Below are 21,090 nucleotides of genomic sequence, written 5' to 3'. Positions count from 1 at the left end.
AGTATCTGGGATCCACAGGGGAGGAGAAAACTGACTCCTCCAAGCTGTCCTTCGACCTCTACACAGGTGCTGCGACACACACGCACGCACGCACGCGCGCGCACACACACACACACAGACACACACACAGACACACAGACAGACAACACATGTAGAAAGTATTCAAATAACAAATGCAGTCAACAGAGCAGAACATAGTAACAGCCAGGGTACTGTGCTTTCACCTGAGTCTCGGCCAAAGGAAAAACTTGCTCACTTCCCTTGCCCTTCCTGCACAGCCCTGGATGTCTTGGAACTCAGAGATGCTCCTGCCTCTGCCTCTCCAGGGCAGGGACTAAAGGTGTGTTTAGTCCCTGCTTTAGATGTGTTTAGTAAAGAAGGCATTTAAGGTTTGGCCCCAGGGCTGGAGATGGCTCGGCAGTGAGGAGGCTGTGGAGGCTCAGGCTCGTTTCCCAGCACCCACACGGTGCTCACAACCACCTGCAACTCCAGTTCGAGCCTTACAAATGGCCCCAAAGCTTGCAAATCCCAACGTTCATGGAATCGGGGCAAGTTTCCATGGTGAGCTTCAATGTGGACACAACTGCACTTTCAAGACCCTCAAAGCAACGGCTCAAGCTCAGGGATCTTCCAGCCCTGGGCTTCCATATCACCTCTGCTCATCAGGACGTGCATGGAGCCTGGAAGGGTGTCAGCCCGGGTGGGTACAGTCTGCCTGGGGCATGTGAAAAGGAGCAGGCTCAGCAGCCAGTTGACCACGGCACAATGGACACAGGTGCGGGGCTCACCTTGTCGGGGTCCAGCAGGGCATGGCAGATGATGTCCTCACAGATGTTGGCTGTGGGGGCCAGACAGTGCAGGCGGAAGAACAGCTCCACACACGTGATGTGATGCTCACGAGTGTCCTTGTTCAGCTGACTCCAGAGCACACGAGCCACCCTCTGCAGGGAAACGGGAATGGGGACCTGAGCTGTTCCTTCTCACATGAGCCTGACCCTAGAGCCTGACTTCTACCTGTATCTGCTCCCTGAGACTCTAACACCCACTGTCATGTCACCAGGACACAGCTGTGACCAAGTAAAAACCCACCAGCAGTTGCCCAGGTAAGACGACCCAAAAACTCTGTCAGAGATTGTGGGGCGAAAGCTACATGCTGAGCGACCAGAGGCTACTGGCCCTGCCTGCTGAGGGGTACAAACTGCCAGGAGCTGGGATCTAGAGACAGATCAGACAGTCCCAGGTCCCTCTACCTACCCCCCTTACCCCTGGTTGCCGCACTTCACATGCAACGGCCGGAAGCAGAATAGACAACTTTCAATAAACAGGTCTGAGGAGAAGGTCCGCTGACCTCCACACACTTTCCCGGCCAGCCATACCTGATAGAAGTCCGTTCTCTCTGCAATGACTTTCAATATCCCCGGGGCAATGGGAGGGACTGTCACCATCTGTAATTTGCCAAAAAATGGGTTGTTGCCAGAGGTTTTGTAGCGCTTCATCTTGTCCTCAATGACGAGAGCCAGGGACTGGGAGTGGTTGATTACTTCCAAGAGCGTGGCGATGGCTACGTTCTGGAGGGAGCAGTCATTCACGCAGCAGCAAACTGTCATGAGGGATTTCAGCCAGGATGGAAAACTGCAATCGCTGGCTCCTAGGATGCCAGCCAGAGAACAGAAGCGAGCAGGTGAGCGTGGTCTCCCATTGGGATGCCACGGTGCCTACTCTGGCCAGTGACTGGACTCACCTGGGCAGCAGGGCCTTGCTAGATATAATCAGGTTAGGACCAGCCTCGTCAGGGTGGACCTCTGTCCACCTGAACTGTCCTGGTTCCCAGCTGCTGGTGCTGTTCTGGGAAGCTGGAGGCGGGTCAGTAGGTCAGCCCCTGCTAAGGCCTGGGCTGCCTCTGCCGTCTTTCTCCCTGTGCCTGACCTGCCACCTCCCTCCAGTCGCTGTAGGTGGGGCTGTCCCAGCTGCTGTCCCTTCCTCAGCTGAAACAAAGCTCTCTTCCCTCAGGTGGCTTCTGCCAGATAATTTGTCACAGTAATAAAAGCGTGACTCCGATGTTTCTAGGGCACCGCGCCTGGCGACCTCTCGAGAAGTGACCCACAGACTGCAGGGGCTTGGAAGACACTGGGAGGGTGGGACCCAGTCTCTGACAGATGGACTGGCTGCTGAGACTTCGCTCTGGGGCTTCTGGTGTCTAGAGCACGAGGTGGTAACACTCAGCTCTGCGATGGCCGTCACAGCAGATGGACAGCTATGTCCGGGAACACACTGGCTACCTATCACGAGTCAGCCCTCCAGGAGGGCCAGGCAGGCCTACAGGTGCAGACCCAGAGAAGCCATTCACCAAGTAAAGACGGCGGTCAGAAGCGGGCCACAGCCAGCAAGCTACCGTGACACTGGTGCAGCTGGCTGCGGAGGGAAATGGGCTGCTGCAAGTCCCCTAACCAGAGGCTTGTCGTCCAATGTGTACCTGATCTCGGAGTTTTCAGATCTGGGGAGGTCTGCAGTTTCCTGGGTGATTTCCCTAGTCTAAAGTTACCCCAGATCAGGTGCCAGTGCCAGGAGGTTTGTATTTCCGAGCATTTGGACTGGGAGGCTTTCCTGCGGGCTCGAGCGCGGGGAACTGAACATGGAGTCTATCGCAGGCTTCCCAACCAGCCATGCCCCACGAGGGCTCCCTCTCACCTGGAGTCTGGAAGAGTGTGTCACACAGCTGCTCCGTCTCCTCCTCGGACAGGTACACAGGGAAGGTGGCACAGTCCAGCAGCAGGTGGCAGGCGGCGGCAAAGGCCTCCCTGCAGTCCTTCTTGGCGCCCACCAACTCTATGGCCGCCTGGTCGAGGTCCCACTCTGTTTGTGCTTTTCTGCACGGGCTGCTGGGCACAGAGGACAGTGACTCTGACCTCTTGGCCTTGAAGGGGGACCCGCGCACCGTGAACAAGTCCGAAAGCACCTGTTTAAACTGGGGCACACTGATGGGCTTGGGCTCCCAGGAGCTCTTCCTGCCTGAGTGCTCGGGGCTCTGTGTCTTGCTGCTCTTCCCTGGATGCTCTTCAGCCTTGCTTTCTTCCCCAGAGCCTGTCAGCGATGCTGCAAAAATGTTCTTGCTGGCAAAGTTGGTAATGAGCTCCTGGATGCAGAGAAACGTCCTCTGCATGCTTCCATCTTTCTTCCAGACGTCATCTCTTTCCGCAGACACCCGAGGCACCCTTAGGTGCTCAGAGAGCTCTGGCGATGAGGCGCTGAGCCCGATCCCACTGTCTTCAGATTTCAGTGGGTGGAAGGAAGGCTCTTCCTCACCTGCAACCATGGTCTTCGTTTCCAAAACCATGCTAACGGTTTCTCCTTTTACCGGACTCTGGAAGATAAGGAAACCCCTCGTCTCATCCTTCTCTGCTCTTCCACTGTGGTTAAACCGTGATGGTAGGAACCGCAGGGATCAGGCTTCAGCGCTGCGGTTGCTCCTGGCTTCCCTGCCCTCTCAGCCCCCACCCCAGTAATGGCCAGCTTGGAAACACTTAGACATTCTCTCCCTGGCCACTCACTAGCACCTCTGGCGGTGGTCAACTGTGGGCTAAACTGGGAGCTTTTGCAGCCATGTGTGGTGGCACTAGGGAGGCAGAGGCAGGCCTCTGAGTTCAAGGCCTATCTGGTCTACACAGAGGAACCCTGTCTTGAAGCAAACATAAAACCCAACCCACCACCCACCCACCCACCTACCCACCCAGGAGCCTTTCATCCCCTTCCCATCCACTTTCCAGTGAGAACAAAGAAGGGGCGGCCACTCTGCATTGTCCCCTGGCCCCCGCCACGCTGCTGTCCACCCATCTGTCTACAGCATTAACCATGTCTCTGAGAACTCTCACCCCTAAAAGCACTCTGCCTCAGTGCTCCCCTTGAGCTGTTGGGCTGCTGTGACAGCACCTCACAGTTTCAAAGAAGCAATTGAGTCCTTCAGCACCCCTCACGGATGGTGGGACCCTCCTACTTGCTGTTCGAGGGTGCTGACGGCAAGCCTCAACGGCGAAAACCGAGAGAGCTGAATAGTAGCTCATGGGAAAGGGTTACAGCACTGGTCCGCACAGGGAGGCACCACCACCCCGAACACGCAAGGGTGCTCCACCCTGCAGTCAAAGAAGGGTGGACAGCGACTGCACAGCACAGGCTACAGCGCGCGTGCCCAAGCCCGGTGCTCAAGGCCTCGAGCCAGTACACGGCCTTATCTGAGGAAAGGCTCTTCGCAGCTGGGAAGTGGGGGCATCTGGCGGCGTAAGTCCAAACAGGCAGTGTTTTCGTAAGAGGGAAGGGGATTTAAGCACAGACTCACATACACAGAACACTGTGTGTTGGGGTGAGGGTGGTAGAATTCCGACAAGCCTGAAGTAGCACAGATGGCCAACAAGGCCAGGAGAAGGTTGCCAAGGGGTCTGGGGCAGATTTTTTATTCACAATGCACTGGGAGAAACACCCTTGAGCTCCAAATTGAGAAAACTGCTATCTGGTATTGAAGCCAACTGCCAATTCAGGACCACCTCTGACTTGCATTTTACCTGAGTCCAATCCCGTGCGTACAAACACACAATGAAAGGGTTACCTGTGATTCTCAGCACTGTCTAGCAGTCACAGTGGCTAGGTGGTGCGGGAGCAGCGGAAAGGAGGCTGTAAGAGTCCTGCACGCAGTGCCCACACACCTTCCCGCCCACACTGCTCTGCACGCCAAGTACCTCCCGCCCTCAGGGGCACCAGAGTGCCTCGGTCCTGGGGCACATACCGAGTTCCCACTGGTGAGCTCCATGTCCATGTAGGAGGGCGGCATCTGGACTTTGCTGAGCACCTTGAAACATGTCTTCAGGGCATGTGTGAGCTCAGGTAGGCTCAGGGTCTCCACCTCCTCAGTGAGAGACTGCAGCAGGCAGCCAAGCACCTGTGGGAGGTACTGAGTCTGCACCTCTGAGTAGAGTTCCTGCAAACAGAAGCACCCGTTACTGACATGGCGGCCACACAGAGAAAGCACCAGTACTGACAGTGGCTGGACACACAGGGAAAGCATCAGTTGCCAGCCGTGCCCAGTCACACAGGGAAAGCACCAGCTGCCAATCATGGTCGGCCACACGGGGAAGGCAAGCACCTCAGACTGCTCTGGTTTTAGAGTCTGTTTTACTAAAACTGTAGCCCCAGTCCGTCTGTCATCTGATTTCCATACTTTAGCTCAGCCTGCTACCAGTCCCAGAAGTTAAACCCTTCAAAGAAAGCAGCAAAAACGAGCCAACTATGGTGGCACACACCTTTAACCCCAGCACTCAGGATTAAAAAAACCAGTCTTGAAGAACAAAACTAAAACACAACAAAAAATAAGAAGCAAACCAACCGGCCAGCAAACCTGGGAGAAGGCTGGGGCACAGCTCAGTGGCCACTGTGTGCTTGGGAGCGGGAGGCCCTGGGTGGGTCCCATCACGAGAAATAAGTGTGAGACTCACACTCCAAGACAGCACACCTGGAGACAGTGCGTGCGTGCAGAGCCACTCCCGTAAACGCAGGGTTAACCAACACCGTGACAGCACTAATGAGAGCAATCCAGAGCAAGGGCCCAGGCTCACCAAGGGAATCACGTCCAGGAGGAACACGAGGAGGGTGCAGAGCTCCGAGACGGTGGGGGGAGGGCTGATGGCTTCTGCAATCGCCGTGGGCTGCTTCACTGGCCTGAGTTAACCACAGGAGACAGAATCAACCCTCTCTGCCACTGAGTCATAGCAAACATCACGTCTTTGTCTTTCTTTTTGGTTTTTTTGAGACAGGGTTTCTCTGTGTACCCCTGGCTGTCCTGAAATTTGCTCTGTAGACCAGGCTGGCCTCGAATCATAGAGATCCGCCTGCTGAGTGCTGGGGTTGTGCTTTACTTTTTGAGCCCCCTCCAAGCGATGCCCGTGAGGTCACAGGCTCTGGGCTGTGAGACCTCTGCAGGAGCACAGCCAGCTCCACTGGGATGTACTGCTGGGTGCCGTCTCTGGAGTCCAGTGTTTGTTTCCAAATAAACAGTGGTGTCAATGAGACGTCTCCACAGTCTCAGACATCTGAACACGCGGCCCCCAGTTGGTGGCTGTGTTTGTGGATCTTTGGGGAGGCTGCAGTACCCAGCCCAGCCGGGGGAGAGCATCACTGAGCGTGACACCCTGAGAGCTTAAGGCCTCATTCCTCTTCCGGTTCTCTCTGATCCGCGCCTGTGCTTTGAGATGTGGGCTCTCTGCATCCTGTCCTGCCAGCATGGCCGCTCGCTGCCACGCCTCCTGGCCATGCTGGCTTCTCACCCTCTGGAAACCTAAAATAAACTCTCCCAGAACCTGCTTTCAGTCAGAGTATCACAACAATAGAAAATCAACTAATTCTTGAGGACCCGAGTTTGATTCCCCAGAAGCCACATAAACCCAGATGCAGTAATGTGCGTCTATAATCCCAGGGGTTCCTACAGGGAGAAGGGAGGAGGCCGCAGGAGCATCTCTGGAAGCTCCCGGGCAGATAAGCTTGGAGCAGCAGCAGCAGCCAACACAAAACAGACCCCTGCTGCAGAAGCAGAAGAGAGGACCAAAACAAATTGTACTCTGACAGCCACACAGCACCTGACACACATACCTAGGCACATAAACACATAAACACACACACACACATGCGCATGTACGTAAACACGATTGATAAAATAACTAGCCCAGGCCGGTAATACAGCCTGTAATCTGAAATATTTAAGAGGATGAAGCAGGCCAGGCAGTGGCGGCGCACACCATTAATCCTAGCACTCAGGAGGCAGAGGCAGGCAGATCTCTGTGAGTTCCAGGCCAGCCTGGTCTACAGAGTGAATTCCATGCTACACAGTGAGACCATGTTTCAAAATAAACAAGGGCAGGGACGTGGCCTAGTGGCAGAGCACAAGCTCTTGAGTCTCATCCTAATGCTGAAAAGTACGAAGAAACGAGTCCTATGACCACAGCATACTCTGCCCTCCACTGCCCTGACTCTGGGTGCAGCGGCCATACCTCAGCAGAGAGGAAAGCCATTGTGCCTGGTTTCAGGGTGTAGAGGGGCATTAAGCAGCACTCGAGGGGTCAGACTCCCAGGGCAGGTGCGGCTGGCTTCTGACGTTGGCTGTTACTGGTCTGCCCGGCAATGCTGGAGAAGGCCCTTCCTGTCTCTGGGCTCTATAGCCTAGCGACACACGTGGCCAAAGTTTACACGGGAAGAAGCTTCTATCACAGCCCCAGGCTCCTCAGGTGGGAGTCGGGGGTCCACGAAGGATTCACCAGTGGCACAAAGCTTCGCACAACAGCTTAAAACATGAGCATGGGCACTCTGGCCACCACACACTAACTTCAGGATGTGACGTGTACAAGCTCCGCTGTGGAGACCGCTGAGTCAGGCGCAGGCTTGCAGGGGAGGAGTGGGGTGTGCCAGAGAGCATGGGCAGGGCTTCTCGACTTGAGTAACGAGGTGGCTCAGGACCCTGAGACACAGGCTCTGCCCGGCCTGTGTCCACTGGACTGTGAAGCACGGGAGAGCCCGGCCCTCCCTGCGGCCACGGAGGCGGCTCCACGCTTACACATCCCTCATCTGCAAGCTCACCTGAAGCACGCCTCGAAACGCCGTGCCATGTAATCCCACAGGAAGTCCGTGCTGAGGGACGACACCAGCAGGTTGACGGTCTTCACGATCTCGGAGGCGTGCCTGTTTTCCTTGATGGTGCTGTGCAGAGGACGGAGCAGCTGAGCGCACTGAGCAGGGTGATGTGGCTCTGCTCTCAGCCTCTGACCGACCCAGAGGGTTCCACAGCGCCCGTGCTCCCAAACATCAGCCTTTAGAACATCTTCATCCCTACACCGTCAAAGCTACCCCGACCCCTCCTGCCCCTAACAGGCCCCTCCCACCTTCATGTATCTTTTCCCTCTTCTCATAAATATCCAGGAGTCCAGTTACCACCGCCTGCCTGAGCACGGGCAGCCTGCCAGCAGCCAGGACCCTGACGAGAACAACTCCCTGCTCAACAGTGTTCTCACTCTTAGAAACAGGGGCATGAGTTATGGTGGAGAGAATGACCTTGGGCACGGGTCCCCCAGGCCACTCCCCCAACTGCAGGTTCAGCGGGAGATTTGGCTACAGCTTTATGCATTTACTTACTACAATGCTGGGGACAGAGCAGCCAAGCGTTCGGCCACCGAGCTACACACCAGCACATCGCTAAGGTTTTACACACTTCTGCAGCGAAGTAAAGCACGCTGGAGAACGCTATAGAAATCCCGAGCGGGTGCACAGAGATCCACGACCATTTAAAAACACGGAGGCGGAAACCATGAGAAAGGCAATGTCACTCAAAGAGATGGCTGCTCCATCAGGACCGACTTAGCGACAAGTGCCTGACGAGGGAGCTCAGATAACCACATCCCACGAAAAGGAGGCACACTGGCCACAGCTGTGCGCAAGGGGCCACGCACTCTGCCTTGGGCTGGAAGGTGGGCAATGTGTTTAAGCAAGCAGGAGGACCTGGAAAGAAGTGGGAACTGTTCAGTTTTCCTTGAAGGATGGAGAATTATGGAAGGCAATGTCTTTGTTTGCTTGACAGCTTCAAATATCAGGCTAATCTATTGCTTTTGTATTAAAAAAAAAAACAAAACCCTCTTATTTTTTTTGAGAGAAAAGAACTACCACGACAAACTTCTTAGGACATTTAGCACAAATAAACCCAATAAAAATATGAGAATAAAGTTTTGTATATACACTACCAATCCAGGCAGAAAGCAAGTGTTTAACGGTGAAGTGTAAAGAGGTAGCTTGCCTATTTATTTGTTTGTTTGTTATTGCCAAGGTCTCAAGTGGCACAGGCTGGCCTCAAACTCACTATGTAGCCAAGGATGACTTGAACTGATGGTTCACTCTGAACTAACTGCTCCCGAAGACACCCTGCCCTCAGCGGCTTGTCTCTCCTCCACCTCATGCCTGAACTTCCTGTGAGCCGCACCAGATCAAGCTGCCTTTGCTGACTGACTTTCATGCTTGGTCAGTAACGCCCGCTATGGCAGGCCTGGGAGGGGTCAAACCAAGCTCTCCCCACGCCACTAAGGGTGGAGCTGCCAGTGGGGGCTGGCCGCCCTCCCCAGCACTTCGCACTCATGCTGAAGGCCAGGGGAGAAGGACCACAGAGGCCAGTGTGTGAATGCAGAGGCTGCTCCTACCTGGTGAGCAGATTCCCGCTCTGGGTGTAGCTGAGTTTAAGGTCAGAGCCAAGGACATCGTGGCAGTAAGAATAAAAGGCCCTGATGACTTCCAGAAATAAATTCTCAACCACTTGAGGTCCTGAAATCAATAGAAAACAGTTAGAGAGTGACCAATAACAGACTCAAACGTTGTCTGGTTTTTGTTTTGGGACACAGTCTAGCACAGGCTGCCCTCAAACTCTCTACATAGCCAAGGATTACCATGACTTCTACTCCTCCCTCCTCCACCTCCCGGGATGTCACCATGCCCAGTTTGTGCAGCAGGCATTGAGGTGGAATCTACTGTGTCCTGCATGCCGGGCTGGCACTCTACCAACAGAGCCACACCCCCAAGCCTTAACCCTCAAATCTCAGACCAACATTAAGACACGTGGGCTGCCTACACACATGGGCCTTCAGGATGCAGATGTCACCACGGGTGAGGACAGCACCAGCAGTGGGAACACCCTCTGGGAGAACAGCCAACACGACTGCACAGCTTGCTACATGTGAGACAGCCGGGCTCAGACAGAGTCCCTCCCCCGGCCACACAGGCAGGGGCTGTGCTGCAGCCCTGACAACAGAGGCGACAAAGCACGCAGGGTGGAGCAGGGTGCCCAAGCTGACCCCCCTGGTGAAGGCCGCTGAACGCTCCCCGTGCCAACCCTGCGAACAGCCTGGCCAAACTCACCAGAAACAGTCACACAGAGGAGCAACCTCGCAGCTCTTCAACCAAGAGCGAGAGCACAAAACAACGTTAATCCTAAACCCTCACGAGGAGCCATGCCAGCCGCGTGTCAGCCCAGCTTCTGGCCCACTGGGTGGAGCACAGGGCAGGAGTTCTCAGAGCTGCCTTCTGAGCATCTCCAGAGGGATGAGAGCACACCGACTCTCAGCAGAGGAAAACGACGCCTTTCTGCTGTGCAGATGGCAACAGCACGTTCATGCTTTGTGGGTTTCTCGGTGATGTGACCAAAATGTGACCTCACCGAGCCACCGCTCCACCACTGAGCCGTTCTCTGCGCCCCACATCGCGCTCCACCACTGAGCCACCGCTCCACCACTGAGACGTTCTCTGCGCCCCACATCGCTGGAACCTTTGTCACTTCACAGGATCACAGCCTGCCTCTGAGAACGCTTTCATAAGCGCTGTAGGTTTTATGCACTGGGAGGGAGCGAATGCTTTCTCCACAGGCAGTCTGTCTCCTCTTCCAAGTGGGGCGAGACATGCCGAAAGGCCAGCTGCTGAAGAATGGGCAGGACCTAGGCCACAGGGACTGACTGCTCTGTGCTCCTGTGTCTGTATAATCAATCAAGTCCTGTCTCCCTCTGCACACATCCCTCAGACAACAGAGCCAGTAGAAGAGCACACTTAGTCACTCCCCATGAGGAGAACTGTTCTCCCTCTTCCAGAGAGCAGGACCTGCAGCTTGGCAGCTGCAAGCTTCCTTGGCTCTCCACAGGACAGCTCTGACACAAAGCACGCACCTAATGCTAAGTTCTGCTTCCCCTCCGAGTGCCTCTCCAAGCCACAAGCAAGCGCCCAACACACTAACACCACGCAGTTCGTTTGCTAGGCTGGCACCCACTTTTCAGAGTTGGAGTTACCTCCAAGTACAGGGAAATCTATTTTGAGCCACTGTGGTGGATGGAGGTGGGAGGGGAGGAACAGAGACTCTGAGCCCAGCAAGGTGCTTTCAGGAAGAAGGGTGCACTAGGGGCTGCGAGGCTCAGCAGAGATCTTGTTACGTGACCCGCCTCCAGGGCAGCCGTGCTCAGCACTATCCAGCCAGCAGCGCTCCCTGGAAAGGAAGGCCTGGGCACTGGGTGACCTCCGGCAAAAGAAGTGGGCGTCACAAGAGGCCCCACCTCCACATCGGAGGCGTGGAGACACCAATGCCTGCAAGTCACCGGGAACGAAGGAACTTCTGGGAAAACCTGCAGGCAGGGTTCGGTGCATGAAGAAATCTTCCACCATGACTAGCAACTGGAGCGACTCCCGGGATCCATACGGTAGAGAGCGGACTCCTGAAAGCTGTCCTCTGACCTCAACACGTGCACCGTGGTACATGAGCACTGAGGGCACGTGCACACACAGCATGTAGGACATGTAATCATTTTTAGAAAACCACAATGTCTATACTTGCAGGACTTTGCCCGCAGAGGCCGGAGACAGTGGATTCAAGGCCGCCTGGCTCCATATCCAATTCCGGGCCAGCCTGAAGGGTAATAACTCAAAAAACCAAAGCGCTCACACACACACAAGCACAGCATCCCAGCACCTGGGGTGCCCCTCCTCCCTGACAAGCCACCACTGCCCCTCTCGCCACCCGAGAGCTCATGCCGTCCCCACCACACAACAGATGCTCAGTGCCAAACTCAGATGAGGACAGAAGGGCCCAGCTCCACTCAGAGACACGGGCCCCAAGAATGCCTTGCTCTTCGTGTTAGCCAGAGGGGCACAAACCCTGGTCTCAGACAAGACCCTTGAGCTTGCAGTGCAGTGGAGGGATCGGGGTGGCTCTGTCCTGTAATGGAGCTCTGGTGACGTCAGATCAAATAGTGAAGAGGTAACAGAGGTCACTTCCCTCCACAGATTCTCAAGGGAGCAAAGTGTGTGCAAGAAGGGTCAGGGGTCATGGCGTATGTATAAAAGGGAGCCTCTAAGAAGTAGAGTCTAACTCAGCCTTTTTCATTCTCTAGTAAAATGTCATTTTACAGAGGAGCGGCTCACTCACGGTCACAAATGAAAAGTACAGGAGTAACAGTTATAAAGCAAGGCTCACTAGCAGTTCCGACCTGGGAGTGAGCACTCTCGGACAGTGGGGGCTGGGGGGGCTCTGCAGGGGCTCTGCAGGCACACTCCCCCCACAGCAGGAGCCCACGGTGCAAAGCCAGGAAACTGAGGCGTATGCTCTCAAGACTTTCAAGCTTTTGGTGTTGACTGCGTCCTATGCAAACCCTCTGGAAGCAGCTGATACACACCCTACCTATTTCTGGCTTGTCCAGCAGGCTGAGGAGGATTCGGAAAGGCTTCAGGTAAGCGTGATGGCGCTCCTCCGCGTCAGCCGCTAAGAGCTTCTGGTGCAGGATCTCGGCCAGAGCCTGTGCGTGTCCACAAAGCACACGTTAGGATGCCCCATGTGGCGGGGACACTGCAGACCAGCCCACAGCGCAGGTGCGATGCTCTGGGATCGCACCGAGACTGCTTTGGGGCTGAAGAACTAGGACAGGGAACTAGGGCTGGGCCTAGCATGCAGGAGGTCCTGGGTTCAAGCCCTGGCACCACAGAGGGCAAACACCTGGCGCACACCTGTGTCCTCAGCCCTTCCGAGTAGAAACAGGAGGACTGGGTGTTCATGGGCACCCTAGGCTACACAGTGAGAAACGTGAGACCTCAGCTTAAAAACACCAACACCACCAAGAAAAATCGGACCAGACCAAACCAGAGGGGGCAAAACCAGAAAGAAGAGAGACTATAATGTCCTGATTGTGGTCAGGACATTTCCATTTTCGGAAATGTTCTTACCTCAACTAAAAGATCCTTGGAGTATTTATCAAAAAAGTATGAGGACTGGTCTTCGTAAGGATTTGAGAGTTTAGGGTCTGGCACAACAGCATTTCCTTTAATGTCTGAACCTATGAAAGAATAAGCAACAGGCTGTAAAAGATGCTGTGTTTTGTAGGGCTACCATACTGTGCAAAACCCTCGTGCTGCAGTACTTTAATAAACACGGCCCCTTCGCCAGAAGAGCCCAGCCTCACATCACCTGGTGGCTGCCCTCCTCACCCAACTCGCCCTCGAGCCGGGCAACCATCAATTCACTCTGCCAATCGCACACCGCGCTTCCAGCGCAGCACGCGTGTGAGCATGGGACAGAGGTCGTTTTCAGGTCATGGCTTACTTGTCCTGGAACAGAAACTAGGCAGACCGCCCACCTGGCTGTCCACACGCCCTCATTCTGGGCTCTGGGTCAGATCTTCAGGGCGAGGAAGACCATCTTCAGGGAACAAGCAGAAACCAAGGTTCACACTCACAGCCAAGTGAGGCCTGGTGTTTTCTCCACACAGAAGGTAGGCTCCTCTTCCCCCCCCCCCCCCCCCCCGCTTTTTTTTCTTGAGACAAGGTATGTGTGTGAGTGTGTGTGTGTGTGTAGCTCTGCCTATCCTTGAACTTGCTCTGTAGAGGAGGCTGGCCTTGAACTTGGACATCTGCTTGACTCTGTCTCCCGAGAACAGGGAAGAGGAGGATGAAGGGAGTGCACCAACACCCCACTCGAATGCCATGTTCTAACAGATGAATTCCTCACAAAATCGTCCTTTTCTTTAAAAATCCTTACAAGGGGGCTGGAGACACGCCTCAGTGGTTAAGAGCACAGGCAGAGACCCGTGATCAGCTCCCAGCACCCACATTAGGAGGCTCACAAGAGCCTGTAACCCAGCTCCAGGGAACCTGGCAGCTTCTTCTGTTCTCTGTAGGAACTGCACTGACATGGACAAATACAGCACACACGCACACACACATGCACAGGCACACACCCATGCACAAACACTTTTTTTTTTTTTTTTAATCTAAAATTTCAGTTGGGAATGGTGGTGCATGCCTTTAATCCCAGCACTCGGGAAGCAGAGGTAGGTTGATGGCCAGCCTGGGTCTGCAAAGGCTGTTCAGGACAGCCAGGGCTACACAGAGAAACCCCGTCTCAAAAAACCAAAAACCAACCAACCAAACAAAAACAATCAAAACTCTCTAAAGAGAACCGGGGTTTATGCGTTTTATCCCCAGTACTGTGCAGGCTGGCTTGGTGGTGGACGCCCGCAGTCACAGCACTTGGGAAGTGGGGGAGGGGGATCAGAAGCACAAGGTCTCTGGACATTCGGGGCCAGCCTGAGATACATGAAATCCTGGCTCAAAAGAGAGAACGAACAGAACAGAGCTCCAGAGCTCCACCACGAGCCTGAAGGTCCTCATCTTAAGCCCACAGAAGCTTCCTTATGAAGGCCTCTGCACATGTTCCAGCGAGGGGGAAGCAGTCACAGCGAAACTGGGGTCGATGTCCTGACTCTGGCGTGGCAGGATCCACACACTGAAGGTCAAGGAAGGCTGTGGAGGGGCTGGGGTGTGGCCAACTGTGTTCCCTGTATTCCACCCACAGCACTTAAACAAAACATAGAGAAATATAGAGACTTATACCTAAAAATGCCCTTGGTTAGCCCTCTGATTTCCTGAGCTCTGTCTTTGGAGCCTTCGAGGCCTCAGCCAACAGCTCTCATGCATGTTGTCCACACAAATGCTACACAGAAACGCAGCGCAGGAATTTTGTGACCTTGTCAGGCAAATGCCTCCCCAAGCCCCCTCCTGTCTTCACATAGATTTCACAGTGCTCTGGGGTTTCCTCCTCATGTACCCTTGTCCTGTGAAACTTCTCCATGGAGCACATAGAGGCTTCTGCCTCCTTTTTTTTTTTTTTTTTTTTTTTTTTTTGTACTGTGGATCGGACTAGGGCTTTTTACATGCTGTGGAAGCCCCCTATTGCTAGGCCACACCCCCATCCTATTTTAATTTGATTTTAAGATTAGGTCTTACTATGCAGCTCAGGCAGCCTAAACTAGCAACTCTCCAGCCTCCACCCCAACTCCTGCCTCAGGAACCCCACCCCACTCACCTCAGATCCCCTCCTGCTTCACCCCTTACCCTTTGCTTAATGCAAGTGGTCCATCACACCTGGCTTCTCATTGAATCCCATTTAACACCAGATTACTGGTATTTAAGATTACTCTTAAAATGGAACTTAGCTGGAATGTTAAAACCTCACTTACTTTTCTTTTTTAAAAGAAAAAAGGAAAAAAAAAAAACTGCAGATAATCACAGCTCCTGTAGCAATCCAACCTCAACTGACCAGGGCTGTGTTAGTCATTGCTGTCCTTCCACTATTCCTAATTCAGAAACATCACTGAGCGCAGCCAGTGCTTGCTACTTTGTGGGTTCTTCTCTCCTCCACCTTTCTCCACCCCCTTTCTTCTACTCTCTCAATCCCTAACACTACATAAGAGAGAAAAATGGACAGCGGGAAAAGGAAAGAGCTCCCTGGACAAAGTCAGAATGGAGAAGGGGGTGGTGTTACCATTAGACTACTTCCTGTTGATTGGGGCGTTGAGTGCCTTGGGATAAGTCTGATCTTTGCTGTCAGGATTTCTAGTTTTTCTTCTTGTTTCTTCCTTGCACTACTTAACAAACAGAGACCACCAGCAAGTTCCCCCTCCCAATGACCAGCAACCACACACACCACCTATCAGGGCTCTAGCATTTATAGACCCTCTTCTGAAGAGTTCCCAGAATTCCAAACATCACACAATCACAGATACTATCTGCAGCTGGCAAAAATCACACCTCTGCTAGAGCACGAGACGATTCACAGTCAGCAACACCAAGCAGCCCCATGTCCCCACACCTAGGACTAAAATGAAAACATATTCTTATACTTCCATGTTTTTAAAAGAAACCAAACTTGCAAAGTTCTCACTACAACTAAGGGAACACTTAGTCCACAAACCAGCCCAGAGCCTGGTGCTCGCCAACTGCTTAGTACCTAGTAACCAGGCGTAGAGTCTTCTATTGAGAGACATGTCCCTTCTCAGTAGGGTCTGGGTGGCAGCTGAGAGAATGTGGACGATGTCGCGTCTGTGCAGGGGGATGGCTCTCTCATCGGGATCCTGTCAGAAGGATGGAGAAAGTGTCACCTCAAGGGAATGCTAAGTAGGCTTCTGACTTCTGACATGTGGCTCTGCTTAGCCATCCATCCCCAAAAGATAGCTTTTGAGAGGCTGGCTGTCTCCAGGTAGCTCCCCAAAGGAGTCAGTCATCACCCGCTTGATGGGTAGCTGGTTGCTCAGAACTGACTCTTCCATCCTGGACGGACAGACTGGAGTGCTGAGAGCTAAGGAAACCTCAAGTTATCAGACTCACGAGGTCCTTTTCCACATTATATAAGCAGTAGAATTGTCTTCTGTGAGTCTCACAGGGGACTCAGGGAGTTGCTGTCTCTGCAATGCCTGGACAGGCCCTTCTGTGATGATACTGCAGCTGTCTCTGAGTCCCCAACAGTCCTGTTAGTAACCCCAAGAAAGCCGTCGCCTTGCCAAGCTGGGCCTAGGTGGCATCTCTCCCTAGTGTTTTGTTGGTGCCCTACCTGGCACACATTTGTGTAGCTCTTCCCAGGGAAAGTCACCCAACGCCCACAGAACGAAGACAAGGCTGTGGACCTGCTGAGGTGAGCAGAGACTGCCGGGCAGCTGAGCAGCCTTCCTGAGCAAAGCGCCATGGAAACACGCACCTGCTCAGGGACATGTCCAGAGGGCAAACGAGACTCACCAGACAGGTATAAAGCGGGAAGAAGAACAAAATGATTTCCAGATTGTTTCTTTGTACAAGAACATTGGTGTCTAACAGGGATGCACACAGGGATTTCACCTGAAACGACAAATCACAGCACTTGCTCCAACGACACCCAGCACCCGGCATCCACACTCTGCAGCACAAAAACCGATAACCTAGGCTGGGAATCATGACGAGACCACACAGGAGGTCAGGGCCGGGGACAGGGCTTCATCTGAGAGCTGAGGGGACCAGACTACATCTCAGTTCAGGATCTTAAACTCTGGGATGCTGCATGGGATCCAACACACAAAACCTCATGTAAAACTAAAGGACGACATGGGGTCCAGTGGCTCCCAGGTCGAGGCAGTACCTACTGAGTGTCCATGTACAGACAGGATGGTGTGTGCACCGAGGCTGAGCACCACACGCAAAGGCTTGTGGGAAGGATAAGGTTATGAGGGGTGCTGCCGAGGCTGAGGAGAAAACAGTGAACCATCAGCTAGGAGCAGACCAGGAAGCTCCTGAATTGGGACTGTGTGAGCTACATTTCACGCAGCCCAAGACAGGTGTAAACACAGCTCACCTCACAAAAGCAATCTCTTAGCCACTGATGAAGAGCAGGTCAGAGGGTGCTAGAGGAAGCCAGTGGGAGGACTGCGGGCCCAAGGGAAACATGGCAGGGGAACAGGCCACGTCCACGGGCAGGAAAGAGGAAGACACTTGTATGCAGGGATCTCCTATAACCAACCACAACACGAGGGGCTCTGCAGTTCTACCACGTGATCCTCAAAAAGCCCCTGTGGGAAAACTCAACCCACCCTCCGCAATTCCTGCTAGCTCTCGACTTTGTAAGCCATGAACTTAATCTGGAGACCTTCCATTCCCAGTATGGGTTCGCTCCCAGGTGGTGACACACAGCATGCCATTAGGCACAGGGTCCTGGTGGGGGAGGGTAAAGGCCTGGGATGCTCCCATTACTGAACTCAGGAGGAGGGTTATAGCTGCCATGGAAGGCAGATTACCTTGAGGGGCCTGGAGAAGGAAGCCGGGGAACCCTGACAGTCAGGTGTAAGGGTAGGGAAGAGGGACAAGAGTCATCAGGACACTGGAGCAGGGGAGGAGGCAGGTTCAAGGTGAATGAGGAGGAGGTGATTCAGGGCATGGGCGGAAACAAGAGGAGAGGTGCAGCAGGGGCTCTGAGGAGCTGCTGAGGAGCCACACTGCCAGGGCGTGAGAGCCGGCCCCATGTGCAGACTGTGTCCAGCTCTTCCACAGGATAGCGCCTGAGTTTAGTTCCCAGTGCCCGGGTCAGCTCCCAGGGCTCCAATACCTTCTTTCTGTATCTGTCTGTCCCCCAACCTCTCACAAATAATAAAATATTAAAAGCCATCCTTAAGTACATGAGTCCAGCGCAGCTACCCCTTACCCTGGGCCCGATATGAAACACACATTCAGTCCTGGAATGTCTCCATTCCCCTTCTCCATGACGGAGGAGCGACGCCCTTATCACTGGAGAAGCCACGACCACACCCTGGGGACCACGAGCACATCTCTGGAGAAACCATGCCCACGGCCCTTGGGAGTCATGCCCACAGCCCTGCGAGAGCTATGCCTACATCCGGGGTGGAGTGTGTTGGGGGGGACTAGGCACCTACCGTGAGCTGGTGATCTGTACCCAGCATGTACTTCTGCTCCTTGCCCGGACAGTCCCTGCTGATGTGGTTCACCACAAACAAGGAGGCAGGGAGGCGGATGGAGGGGCTGGTCAGGGCGCTCCCCCATAGGGCAGCGTAGAACACCTCCCGGCCCACGACCAGAGACAGTCTCAGGAGCAGCGTGTCGGTTCTGTGGGTGAGAGATGACAAGGTTTCAGGTTCCTGGTACACTGCCTGGTACGAGCACCACCCTTGAGGGCCTGTCCCTGGCAGAGCAGGACACTCATGGCTTCACCCTGGCCACTAAACTCCATCTTCCTGTTATCCCTACATTGCTGGCCTTCCCACCCACCAGCTGTCATGCTGAATCCAGACTTGCTAACCCAAGTGTGTCACCCACAGGTGCAGCTTCCTACCCAGCATGCGGCGTGTGACCAGTTGCACACAGACCATCTCTGAGGCCTTTACCTGCTGAGCCATTGTCCCCTTTTAACAGACTTAATTATGTCTACCTGTCTGTGTGTATGTATGTGCATGTGTTTGTGGGTGTCCGTGGAGACCACAGGAGGGCACTGGTTGCCCTGGAGACGGAGTCACAGAAGGTTGAAAGCCACCCAACATGCAAAGTGCGAACCAGACTCGGGTCTCTTAAAGCACTGCTGAGCCATTCCCCCAGCCCCACACACTTAATTAGAGCGTGCGTGTGTGTGTGTGTGTGTGTGTGTGTGTGTGTGTGTATGTGTGTATTCGCGTGCACATGTGTAGTACGTGCTTGTATGTAAGGTATGTATGTGTGTATGTATGCACAGCAGGCACAAGGAGGTCAGAGGACAATCTACAGAGTCCGTTCTCTCCTCTGGAAAAGTTGCCCTCATCTCCTCCATGTGGGTCCTGGGTATTGGACTCAGCACATCAGGCACTGCTGGCCACCTGCCAGCCTCCTTCTGTTTTTACACGTGGTGTCTCTGGAATGCTGGCCAGCCACCTGCCTCAGCCTCCTGAGTGCTGGGAACCACAGGTGTCAGCCAGCAGGCCTGGCACACCTCTTCACGTAATCTCCCTGTGACGCAGTCAGCGGTTCATGCCAAGCGCCACTGCCAGCGTGTCAGGCCTGTTTTTCCATGGATGCCAAAGCAAGGCTCTGTGTAAGGCTGGTGAGAGGCCTGCTAGCGACTCACAGAGAGGTCACCTCCTGATGGAGCTGACTTCCCACCTTTTGCACCTGCAAAGAAGTTGGAGGAAGGAAGGCCGGGGCCAGCTCAGAGAGAAGAGCAGAGCAGAGCAGAGTTCTCAGCTTAGCCCGGCTGTGTTCAAATCCTGGCTAGGGATCTGGGACAGGCCTGACCTCAGCAGGGACCCACACTCGGCCACCAGACAGAGCTGAGTCTCTGCCCCCAGAGACGCTGCGCAAGTGGAATGGGAGTGTCTACCTAAAAACTCAGCACCGGGTGACAGAGTGGGAACAGGCCACGGTGCTGGGCCTCCCCACAAGTGCTCCCACTCCTTCATGGTCCGAGCACCAGGGGAGCGGGCACCGTGAAGATGGCCCCACACCGACCACCCGAATTCAGCTTGCTTATGATTTCAAAAACAAATAAACGGAAAGGAAAAAAAATACTTGCTTCAAATTTAAACTCTGTTTATATATTAGAAACTGATTTTGTTCTCCTTAAAAATGAGTCTGCGTACTTAGTACAGCGCTCACAGCTGATCAAGGCCAGAGAATAAACGCCTGCAGAGTGTGGGCACAGAGTCCCGCCCTGTGCCACCCTCCTCCCCTGAGGCTCAGGGCAAGGAGAGACCGTAGAAGTCAGAGGCTGGGAGCAGTGCCGGAACATTTTTTTCAGGGCTGAGGGGGTCAGAGGGCATGAGAAAGATTAAACTTCATTACGTAAATAGTTGAAGCTGTCGAAGAATAAAAGGCTTAATGAAAGTTTTAAATGACCCAAAGCCTTAGCCTTGTCTCTTAAAATACTTGCAGGAAAGGATACTGGATCTTAGAGAAGCCAGGATGAGAAGGTGTAAGTCAAGCCGAGGCTTCAGGGGAAGCAGACAGAATGGTTTTGTGGCTGAAGGTATTGATTGGTCTTCTATTAAAAGCTGACCAAGCATACAGAACATGGCTTTGCTCGGCTCTGAAAACCGTAGCAAGAGCCATAGCTCAGGCAGCACCCAGCAGCTTCGTTACAAGGTCAGAGGAGCTGCGGTGTGCCCAGGACACAGTCCTTCGGGGCAGCCTCTGCGAGGGGAACGGAGGCTCCTATGTGAGGAATGGATTGCTTCCCAAGGGGTTACTTTAGCGATTCCTTGCCCTGACTAGATAAAACGCTCTGTGAGCACGAGAACTCACAAGTCACCGTGCCCTTCTGTTCACAATAGACCATCCCCGACACACAAGCCACAGGCCGCTGTGCTACACAGCTTCCACTCAGGACGGTTCCACAAAAACCCAGGAAATGCACCTATTTTGGGGGAGGGGGTTGTGAGACAGGTTATCCTTCTCTCGTTTTTATATGACAGGGTTTCTCTGTGTAGCCTGACTGTCCTGGAACTCACTCCATAGACCAGTATGCCTCAAACTCAGAGGTCCCATCTGCTTCTGCCTCCACAGTTCTGGGATTAAAGGTGTGTGCCACCACGCCTGGCAAAACTCAGCTACTGATCCCTTTCCAATACTTAGAGAACACTGAGTACAGAGTTTAGAATCCAGAGCCTTAAACGTTTTTTCCCCCCGAGAGACAGAGTTTCTCTGTGTAGTCTTCACTGTCCTGGAACTTACTATGTAGATCAGGCTGCCCTAAATTCAGAGCCTCCACCTGCA

General features: G+C 53.8%; 1 protein-coding gene across 2 annotated transcripts in view; it reads right to left on the bottom strand.

Moving 5' to 3' along the window:
* Dop1b (DOP1 leucine zipper like protein B) overlaps window positions 1-21,090 on the bottom strand; it is an 88,963-nt gene that overhangs the window by 44,394 nt on the left and 23,479 nt on the right. For both annotated transcript variants that reach the window (XM_055614866.1, XM_055614867.1), the window contains exons 5-16: window positions 18,270-18,459; window positions 16,609-16,707; window positions 15,827-15,950; window positions 12,766-12,875; window positions 12,227-12,341; window positions 9,216-9,336; window positions 7,612-7,731; window positions 5,601-5,703; window positions 4,775-4,966; window positions 2,689-3,361; window positions 1,377-1,648; window positions 789-941 (exon numbers count right to left, since the gene is read on the bottom strand). In XM_055614866.1, coding sequence (XP_055470841.1) covers window positions 789-941; window positions 1,377-1,648; window positions 2,689-3,361; window positions 4,775-4,966; window positions 5,601-5,703; window positions 7,612-7,731; window positions 9,216-9,336; window positions 12,227-12,341; window positions 12,766-12,875; window positions 15,827-15,950; window positions 16,609-16,707; window positions 18,270-18,459 — 2,272 coding nt within the window. The remainder of the gene's footprint in view (window positions 1-788; window positions 942-1,376; window positions 1,649-2,688; window positions 3,362-4,774; window positions 4,967-5,600; window positions 5,704-7,611; window positions 7,732-9,215; window positions 9,337-12,226; window positions 12,342-12,765; window positions 12,876-15,826; window positions 15,951-16,608; window positions 16,708-18,269; window positions 18,460-21,090) is intronic.

Source organism: Psammomys obesus, unplaced genomic scaffold (genome assembly GCF_907164565.1).
Source record: "Psammomys obesus unplaced genomic scaffold, mPsaObe1.curated_primary_1811, whole genome shotgun sequence".
NCBI lineage: Eukaryota > Metazoa > Chordata > Mammalia > Rodentia > Muridae > Psammomys > Psammomys obesus.
This window is presented reverse-complemented; position numbering and strand designations above follow the sequence as displayed.